The 10029-nt window shown below is 39.7% G+C and overlaps 1 protein-coding gene across 2 annotated transcripts; it reads left to right on the top strand.

Annotated features, from left to right (window-relative positions):
• Positions 1–2984: 2984 nt before the first annotated feature.
• LOC111656011 (transcription factor E2F6-like) lies at positions 2985–9705 on the top strand. Of its 2 annotated transcripts, XM_087174340.1 has the most exons (10): positions 2985–3249; positions 3964–4257; positions 5142–5182; positions 5401–5453; positions 5580–5766; positions 6352–6507; positions 6725–6839; positions 7009–7144; positions 7781–7824; positions 7869–9705. In XM_087174340.1, exons 1-9 carry the CDS (start codon positions 3133–3135, stop codon positions 7810–7812), a joined length of 1131 nt encoding a protein of 376 aa, XP_087030466.1. In that variant the 5' UTR covers positions 2985–3132; the 3' UTR covers positions 7813–7824; positions 7869–9705. The 2 variants fall into 2 exon arrangements, with proteins under 2 accessions (XP_087030466.1, XP_023263369.1); XM_023407601.2 differs by having other exon boundaries at positions 7781–9705.
• The last annotated feature ends 324 nt before the right edge of the window (positions 9706–10029 follow it).

Here is a 10029-nt window from a genome sequence, read left to right on the forward strand (position 1 = left end):
CTGTTTATCCTCACCACTGATCATTTGTTTAGATTCATATTCTTCTTGAACAAATATAAATCTTGTCGTCAAAAACAAAAACGTCAAAAACGTTTTTTCCTTCCCCCCACATGCAGATTAATTTCACAGGTTTAAAAAGGTTGAATTAAACTACAATATTAGTTAAAACGATAGTTAATTTCTGTTAAAAACAGTTTTTGTAATTGCATTTCCACACAGATCAGAGTCTAACATTTAATGAGTTAAAATTATATTCTGTTTATTACATTTAAGTTGTCGTCAAATCGAATGCATCAGAAAACAATGTGGGTGTGATGATTACTATATTTGGCTTGAATACAATTAAAATACTTCTTTGGAAACTTGCTGTGTCTGATTTGTTGTTAAGGAACTTATTGTGGTGTTATTGTGAACTGTTGTTGGCTGGAGCTACATATGTACCTAGGCTCAAATTAGGGTTTGATTACAATTATAATGCTAAAATGAATGAATTGAAAATGAATTAAACGATTTCATTATAAGAATGCAAAATAACAAGTGGGGGCTAGCTAGCATCTTTATTGATGACAAATGGACAAAAAGACGCAGAAGACATTTTAACCATGAAGCATGAGAGACAAGTGACAATGTATATAAAGTGATATTTTATTTGTGATTATGTATATAATAATAATGACATAATCATTATTTTAACTATTATTAATTTTAAAAATAACAGTCATAACGAGTATTGATAACAATGATAATGGCAGCAATGAACGTGTGCACGTACAGAACATAAAGCTGCCCCCCATTTTCATTAGCGCTACCATTAGCAGCTAGCTTGCTGTCATTGTCATTAATGAATGAAATTAACAATTTATAAGAATACTTAAAATAATACAATGTAAAAAAGTGGGAGCTTTCTAAATGCACTGTGTGTATAACTGATTGATCTGTCCAACAGCCATCTCTAGTTTTCTTTCCCACCAGGGAGTTTCTCTAGGATGAGATGTAATTCAGGCAGATGTTCTTACAGCTGCTTTCACACCACTGCTGTGATATTAACATGTGAAACCTTTCTCTCTCTCTCTCTCTCTCTCTCTCTCTCTCTCTCTCTATCCAGGTGACAAAGAAGCTGCTGCTGCTTCTGAAACAGTTGCCTGGGTTACCAATGTTGGTGTGTTGGCTTTCCAGGATGGCGGCCGGATTGATGACACCACATCTTGGAGCTGGACCCCCGGAGGAGCCTGTTGTCTCATTGAGGCATAGCGGTCCAAGCTGGAGGGGAAGCACAGGATGCTCGGCCTGACTGTTGCCAAGGTGATCCGGAGGATCTCCTGGGAGGAGTGGAGGCTCCACTGTTGGAGGAGGACACATGGGGCAGAGGAGACGTCCTCCTCATCCAGGATCTCCACGTCACCCTGGACGTCTCTTTGCTGGATTCTCTCTGCATCCAGGACACATGGAGACACAGAGGAGCCTCAGCTGCATTCAGGAGTTAGGGTTAGTCTCTACGACATGAATGAAACTGAAAGTAACGTCCTGTACCTGTGATTAAATCATAGTGAGTGTTTGTTCATATTTACCATCTGCCTCATGATGAATCTAACAGTCACTTTGGTGAATTAGTGTTTTCATTATTAAAATTGGTGAGTTCATAAGACAAATTAGAAAAGCACAAACTCAGGTATCTGTCTCTAGATCCTGTGTTGTCTCTGTTGAAGGACGGACACATTTAAACATTTCTATCATGTTTGTTGTTGATTAAAGCAACATAGAAAGTCTTTGATTAATTACAGATTTAGGAAAAACTTCAGTGTGTTGTGATTTCTATACTGTGCTGCTGCTACTGTTAAAATTCATACCAGACACTTGCAATTTACAATCAATTGTAACTGACAAATTAAAACTAGAATCCAGTTGTGAATGAAGGTGCAGGTGAACTTCACTGTCACAAGACAAGTTTGCATCATAAAGAGGTGGATAAATCTTATTTAGTAACAAGTTTAATAAATAAATTATAGTAGAGATGTAAAATAATACTTTATAGCTCAGTGAGGACGGTGCAACAGTCTGACAGACACTGTTGCGTGATAAACCATTTTCCTGCTTTCCTCCCAGTGCATGCTGGGATACATTCCAGTACTTCAAACTTTTTTTGTTTGAAGTTTGAATGTTTGAAGTAATGAAAAAAAGTTTGTTACATTTCATCCAGAACTACAAAGTTTGTATGTAGAAGTCACATAAATGTAAAACTAATAAGATTCACCCTGAAATTACAGAGAAGATCTTTAAATTGTTAGTATGGACATTAACCTTTATAATAACAAGCTATATTTTTAATTACAGATAATTACTGTAATTTTACATAGATTTTTATGTAATTTAAGAAAGCAGAAAAAATATAGTATAAATAGTACAGTAATTTGTCTTTACAAAAATGGGAAATAAATGTAATTGATTATTATTGGCATAATGATTAAAATTGAAGTTTGGCTGATCATTTCTGTAATTTTACAGACTTTTGTTCACAATTTTAAAAAACAGAAAATTACTGTTAGAAAACTTTTACTGTAAAATTAGGATTTTTTTTTACAGTGTACATCAGTCTGCACGTTAGATAAACTCTGTTTATCCAAAATTGTAAAAGCAATGAAAGATGTGATTTAACCCTTAAAAGATACTTGTTTAACTTTATTATTGATGAAGTATTTATAATGGATACAGTAAAGAGTGTTTCCAATCAGAATTGAGGACCAAAATAATTTTACTAACAGTGTTTAAAAGTAATATTTTTCTAGTTCTTTTAGTTTTATGTCATCATGTATTCACAGGTGAAGATAAAAAGGCTATATTTAAAAAAAAAAAAAAAAAAATTTAAATTAAAAACGTTTTCCTTTGTAAGGAGTTGGAGTAAATCAGATTTAAGAACATCTTTAAATCCTAATGAAAACGGTAGAGGGCGCAGTTCCCTCCGATGTTTTACTTCCGGGTGAAAAACACACCTCTTCCGGTCTGGGAAGCAACCGAGGCACGCGACACAAACAAACCGGGCGGTTTGTTTTCTGAATCTTAACGGTTAGAAACGGGGCTCGGATGTGCCGTTAGCCGCTGGCCGGTCCTGTGTGGGCGGAGGAGCGGCGGTGAAGGATGGTAAAGTGCGTCGTCTCCGGGTGTCCGAACCGGAAGGTGGACGTTAACCGGGGAGTCCTCAACCGACCCGCGAAGAGGTTCTTCAGCTTCCCCAAAGACCCGGCTCGGGTGAAAGTAGGTGTCTGTTTAAAGGTCCCTTGCACTTCCGGTTGTTAGCTCTTAGCCAAATACATCGGTGCTAACAGCCCAGTCGCTGTAAAAGTAGCTGTTTATTTGTGAAAAATCAAACATTAAATGTTAAAAGTTTTCACTTACACGAACATCTCAGTGGCGACGCGGGCTACAACTTGAGCTCCTGGTTTAGCCCATATTTTACCAAAGAGTTGAGTTTGTTATTGGCAGCTCCTGTTTTCTATATACCGTTAAATGTACAGAAAACTTAGATAAACAAATAAATAAGTTTGATATTGAAGTAAACTTAAAAATGTGATGTGGATTCTCGGGCGAGTTGTAGAGTGACGAGGAGCGTTGGTTTCTAAGCGGGTTTATGGACGTTAACCCGCGACTGACATCGGAGATGATATTATCCTGAGAAATAGCAAATCACGCTGAACCTAAAAATATCTGCATCACGCCTGTGTTCAGATTTGATAGAGCTGTGAGTCCGATTTTGGCAGACACCTGTCCCTCCCCCTCCCGCCTCCTTTTAAAACTTAAAAACCGGTGGGAAAACAATTGATGCAAATTTGAGGTATGGCTCAAAATTCAGGAGATGGTAGAAAAATAGTCTGTGACATCAGGTGTGATTTGTCAGACCGACATAGATCTATTAAAATCCAGTGTAAAAGAACTCAACAGACCATCAGTAACACCTGTGATTCCATCCAGGTGTGGCTGGCAGCGCTGAGGGAGACGAACAAGCAGGACCCGACAGAGCAGCAGCTGATCTGTGAGGACCACTTCCTGCCTGAAGACATCTCGTCCGGTGGGGTCAGCACCGATGCCATTCCCCTCATGCCCCCGTGCCTAGACGGGCACCTGGGCACCATCAGCCTCTGGGGGGCCGAGGCGTCTGAGGAAGAGGATCAGTGGGCCGACCGCGGCGGTGATGGCGATGATGATGAAGGTGGAGGCGATGAGCTCCTTGCTGTGAAGCCTCCTGCAGTGGATCCACTACAGCAGGTCAGATACAGAGTCTGCGGATACTGACGTCATGACTGGGATTATTTTGGTCCACAGATTAAGAAACAGCAAAACTGAAGCTGTGAATTCAGATTCAAATCACATTTCTTTGTCCTTGTCTTTGTCTTGGCTTGGACTGATGAAAACCTCGGTTTGCTGTTTATTATAAATGGACAAAATTAATTCCACACAGTGTTACTATGCATGGAGTCATAGAGGTGCCAAAAAAGAATAAATCTATAAAAGAATAAGAAAATAAACATGGGAATAAAAGCAGAAATACATAAATGAATAAATAAGTAAATAAAAAAATGGAAATATAAAGACAAATAAAAAATAAAAAGCACTTTTCCCTTATTGTTTTTACTATTCCCCTATTGCTTTAAGGGCAACATACATACATATGTTTCTTTACATTTCCACATTTTTTATTTACTTATTTATTCCTGTTTATATTTCCACATTTCTGTGACTCCATAACATCGCACCATGTCACACTCAGCTGACAAAGTGTTTCAGATAAAGGCTATAAGAAAACTTAACGTTGGTGGTTTGTTGTGGCCATGTTTTCTGATTCAGCTGTAACACGGGATAAAGAAAGAATCTATAGAAATTATTCCGTGTTGCAAACAGTAAAATTAACATAAAATGTAATTCGCTGTTGATTTATCAAAATATCCGAAACCAATAAACTTCAGCAACTCCAAAAGTTGATGTTCAAATGTTACAGTGACATTGTAGCATTGCTGTAGACATGAGAGTCGATTGACAAACAATTAATCATCAGCTATTTTGATAATTGATGAATCAATCAAGCCAAAATGCCAAACTTCTTTTTTGTTCCACAGCAGCTTTAACTTACAGTTTCCTCTTTCTGACTCCAGGACTCAGGTGCCCAGAAAACTCCAGGGTCTAAGACGACAAGGTAAAAAAGATCTGTTTCTCGTTTCCTTCTCGAGTGTTGGCTTTAATCCCTGCACCCAGTCTTTATTGGTTAAATTACATTTCTCTTCGTTTTATTCATCTATTTCCCTGCAGTAATTCCCATTTGGGAGCCAGTCCTGTGGCGTGTAGTGTATTTCCATGTTTGACAGGAAGAAGATATTGAAGTTAAAGTTTATTTTCTTGTGTCTTTCTTTACAGTAAGAGTCTGCATCAGAGGAAAAAGACGGTCCAGACCAGGAGGGCCAAACAGGGTGCGTGCTGCGTTCACTGTAACAACTTTTGCTGTTTTGTTCCTGTTTATAAAAGCGCACAGATAAAAACAAAAAGACGGCGTCCTGTCTTCCATCTGTAACTGAGTGTCTTTATGTCTTTATCAGACTGGTCCCTGGGGATCCTGACGCAGCACTTCCTGCAGCTGCTGCTGGCGGCGCCGGACGGCCTGCTGGACCTCCGGCAGGTGATGACCAAGCTGAATATCTGCAGGCAGCGAGTCTACGACGTCACCAACATCCTGTGCGGCATCAACGTCATCAAGAAGCCGGCGCCCAGCAGGGTCAAGTGGATGTGAGTCAATAGAAGATGAAAGTCTTCAGTTTGTTTTATTGTTCTCTTGAATATTTTATGAATTTCTTTAGTTCGGTCTCAGTCCCTAATGTCTGACGTTAAAACCAGTTAAAACCAGTTCAACTGCTAATGACTTTTTACCTCAGATTCTGACTCATGCTGAGGATTTGAAGCTGGTAGATATTTGTGAATAAAAACATAATCAGATAAAAACACTTATTATTATTTACAACATCATTTGTTTTTAACATGAACACGTATATTATCCTGTACCATTAGTCGTCAATGATTCATAAAAACCACAATGATATAATAATATATTTAAGCTAAAATGATCAATATCTGCCACACCCATGTAACTGTCGGGCTCTTTCACATTCTTTGTTTTCCAAGTTCGACCACCAGTGATTCATTTTATTTCTCATCTTCCATTGATTTCAGTTTATTTCTATGGAAATCTGCTTACAATACAAAATACACTGTAACATACACGGCTAAGAACATCACCAGTGAATGGAGTTACATTACTTTCTCCTTGTTGTCTGAGCGTTGAACCGTGACCCTGCTCTCTCTCCGTCCTCTCAGAGGAAGTTGTCCAATCAGCAGCTTCCTGTGGAAGAACCAGGAGAACCTGCGGAGGGAGGTGGAGAACATGAAGCTGGTGGAGGACACGCTGGACACCCTGATCAGGAGCTGCACCCTGCAGCTGTTGGCGCTGACCCAAGACCAGCAGAACTCTGAATATCCTTCCACAGCAGCATTAATCCATCCTGTGGCTGATCCTGGATCTGCTACCGGAACCTGATGCTCTGAAGCCCAGAGCTGGTTGGTGCACCTCAGTTGTGGGACAGTTGAAAAAAATAGTTCCAACAGAAGTGTGTTGTAAACCAGGAGTTGTTTTTTTAATTAGGGAGTGAATCAATCAGTTGTTGTAAGTTTTCGTTAACATCTCCTGTACGATGGCCTACGTGACCCACCAGGACGTCAGCCGCCTCGCAGCCTTGCAGGAGCAGACGGTGATCGTGGTCAAAGCTCCAGAGGAAACTAAGCTGGAGATTCTTGCACCCAAACAGGTACAGAACCAGAACCAGAGACCAGGACCAGGGTAGATCTGGTCTGTTATCTGAGTGGATGATCTGCAGTGACGCAGTTAATGTGCAGTAAAAGCAGGATCAGCTGACTGACTGACTGACTGACTGACTGACTGTGTGTGTGTGTGTGTGTGTGTGTGTGTGTGCGCAGGACAGCATCCGGGTCCATATGAAGGGGGGGGTGGGTCCCATTGCAGTGCTGACCTGTGAAGTTGCGACTGGAGAGAAGAGCGACTCTTTCGTAACTCTGGAGGAAAGCCGGATTACGACCGAGGAGCTGCACACTGGTAAAACACACACACACACACACACACACACACACACACATACACACACACAGTGTTTGGATTTAAATAAAAATTTCTTTAGCTGCAGCCATGAGGGTGATTGATGTTTCTTGAAGAGATGCATCCTGGGAGACACAGCTCCCCACCAAAGTTTTTATTTATATATTTTCTAACCCTGTTGTTCATCTTTTGTTCTGATAAATGAACCAGGACAGTTTCCTACTGAGACTCAAGTTCATTTTCCATGGGAAAAATGAAGAGGACTTTTATTTGTATTTATAAAATGTGTTTAAATAGTGTGAAAATATCTTGATTAGCTGAAAATGTTTTTATTAAAACAAGAGAATTTTCATATCAACAACAAACCTGGCAGCAACACAACATTGTGTTTAACAGATTTAATATAAAAACTGTTGAAGAGGACGGAGGGAGTGAGACAGAGTTAGAACTCGTTGGTGACACCTGGTGGACAAACTGAAGTCCTTTAGAAACATTGTGTGTATCAAACACATGTATGGTGTTTCTGCTTTGACTTGTGTTCTCACGCTGGCACCAACACATCAGTGAATCATATTGTTCCTGCTGATGGATGTGTTGCTCTAGTTTGACTTGTGTTGTTTTGTTTTGTGGTTGTAGGGTCCTCGAGTCCACAGAGCGCCACCAACTGACCTCCAGCTGACCTCCAGCTGACCTCCAACTGACCTCCAACTGACCTCCAACTGACCTCCAACTGACCTCCAGCTGACCTCCAACTGACCTCCAGCTGACCTCCAGGAAGCCCAGCGTTCAGCCAAACCTGGAAGAGTTACAGAAACATTTTGTCTCCAGGTCTCAGAGGAACTGAAGTTTCCCTGCTGGTGAAACAGAGACTTGAACTGACTGAGCTCATGTGTGAGTCTGGAAACAACATTGAGCTGAAACACATTTAATCTGATCAGGGACCAAACAAACACGTTCCAACATGAGGAGCAGTTTTTAAGGAGCAGTTTTAAACGACACTCATGGTGTCTGCAGAGAAATCACATGGTATTGTTTGTATCATAATCATGTACTTTACATTTACTGTATTATATTATACTTTTGTATTTTATGATTTATTGTTTCTTTATGTTTTGGATAAAAAATATTTTCATCTTGGTTTAAAATTTCAAACTCACCCTCCAGTTTGTACTTTTGCTTTAACTGAGTCCTGGCCTCTGACCTTTGACCTGCTGTCAGGCAGACACAAAGATAGGAGCGAAGAGGAAACAACTTCAGAAAAATAAAAGTCTCAAGAAACAGGGAAAAAATAATTAATTCAGCCATAAATTATAAGAAAAACTGACAAAATATCAACACAATACAATATATTTAAAGTGAATGGGTGAAATCAAGGGTCTCAGTTTGAACTGTGGGACTATTTTTTAATGACAGTTACTAAAACACCCAACATCCAATTCAACACCTTTCTCACGTTTCTGTTTAAGTAGTTGGCAACACGATACAGTAGTAACATTGAAGGAGTGAAAGTTGATCAGTGGGAGTTTATTTCTGGTCTCAGGTGTTTCACAGCGCAGGATTAAAAAAATGGTCTGATGCCTTTACAACAGCACCACCCAGTGGACACACTGCGTCATGACAAACTGCAGAGCCACAGTTTCAAGGCAGCATTCAGAGCTTAATGCACAACACAGAACAGAGGGTTAACAGGAAATGATACCTGATTGTCTCTTGGTGTGTGTCAGTGCTCAGGTACTGGTTCCCATGGGTGACACCACAACCTCCAAACTTAAAGCTGAACCCTGTTCCCAAATCCTCCCACAGTCTCTCCTCCATCAAACTGTCAGAACAGCAGCTCTGTGGTTGATGAGAGAGGTCAAAGGGTCAGAGGAGAATGGGCAGACTGGTTGGAGCTGAGAAAAAGGCTATGGTCACTCAGATAACCACTCTTTACTATTTTAAGAGTGGTGAACAGAAAAGCTTCAGAGCTTACCACATGTATAACCTTGAGGTGGATGGACTACTACAGCAGAAGACCACGTCAGGGTCCACTTCCTGTCAGTGAGAATGAGAATCTGAGGCTGCAGTGCTGCTACTACCTTGTCACGGAAGTCATATAGACACCCATGACTATCATAGTATAGTAAGGCATGAAAACATCATAGTATAACATGTCATGAATAACTTAATAGTATAATATGTCATAAAATCATGCAGTCTTCTGGCTCTGCCATGGCCTCCAGGATTGTTTTGTCCATTGTTTGTTGCTTCTGCTCCGTTTCCCTTCAGGTCCTGGTAGGTGGAGTTGGCGTTGATGCAACGGGGGGCCAACCCAGAATGAATTTAGGTCCATCCATCCCCATTGTCTCTCACTCACTCAATCACTGGATCTCCCCCTTACACCACATTGTTTCTTTTGTTTGTTTTGCTTTGGTTGTACTTTTAATTTGTATCATTTAACACAACAGTTTCACACATTCACTCACCAACATTACTGACCAACTGACTAGCCATTTCATACGTTTGATTGATATGTTTGGCTTTCTTTTATGTAAATAAACATGATTGATTCTTTCTCTAAAGTGTGTGTAATTCCTACTTTCAGTTGAAGGCTAAGAGTGAGTTTGTGACAAATAGTATGGTAAGTCATAAAAACTTCATAATATAGTCAAACAAAAAAAAGTCGTAGTATAGTAAGGCAAAAAAAAAAAAGTCATAGTATAGTAAGGCAAAAAAAAAGGTCATAGTATAGTAAGGCAAAAAAAAAAAAGTCATAGTATAGTAAAGTAAAAAAATCATAAAAAAACGTTGTAGTATTGTCAGTAATAAAGTGTTAAAGTATAGTATGTGATAAAAATGTCAGAAAAAATGTCATAGTATAGTAAGGCAAAAAAAAAGTCATAGTA

Source organism: Seriola lalandi, unplaced genomic scaffold, assembly GCF_002814215.2.
Source record: "Seriola lalandi dorsalis isolate HSWRI2012SDOR001 ecotype SW California unplaced genomic scaffold, Sedor1 jcf7180002054339, whole genome shotgun sequence".
NCBI classification, from domain to species: Eukaryota; Metazoa; Chordata; class Actinopteri; order Carangiformes; family Carangidae; genus Seriola; species Seriola lalandi.

Excerpts from the sequence above, each read along its gene's own strand:
- LOC111656011 (XM_023407601.2), top strand. The coding sequence starts at position 3,133 with ATGGTAAAGTGCGTCGTCTCCGGGTGTCCGAACCGGAAGGTGGACGTT. Across the intron at positions 5,183-5,400 it reads CCAGGGTCTAAGACGACAAG|TAAGAGTCTGCATCAGAGGA; the intron begins GTAAAAAAGATC and ends CTTTCTTTACAG. Across the intron at positions 5,767-6,351 it reads CCCAGCAGGGTCAAGTGGAT|AGGAAGTTGTCCAATCAGCA; the intron begins GTGAGTCAATAG and ends CCGTCCTCTCAG.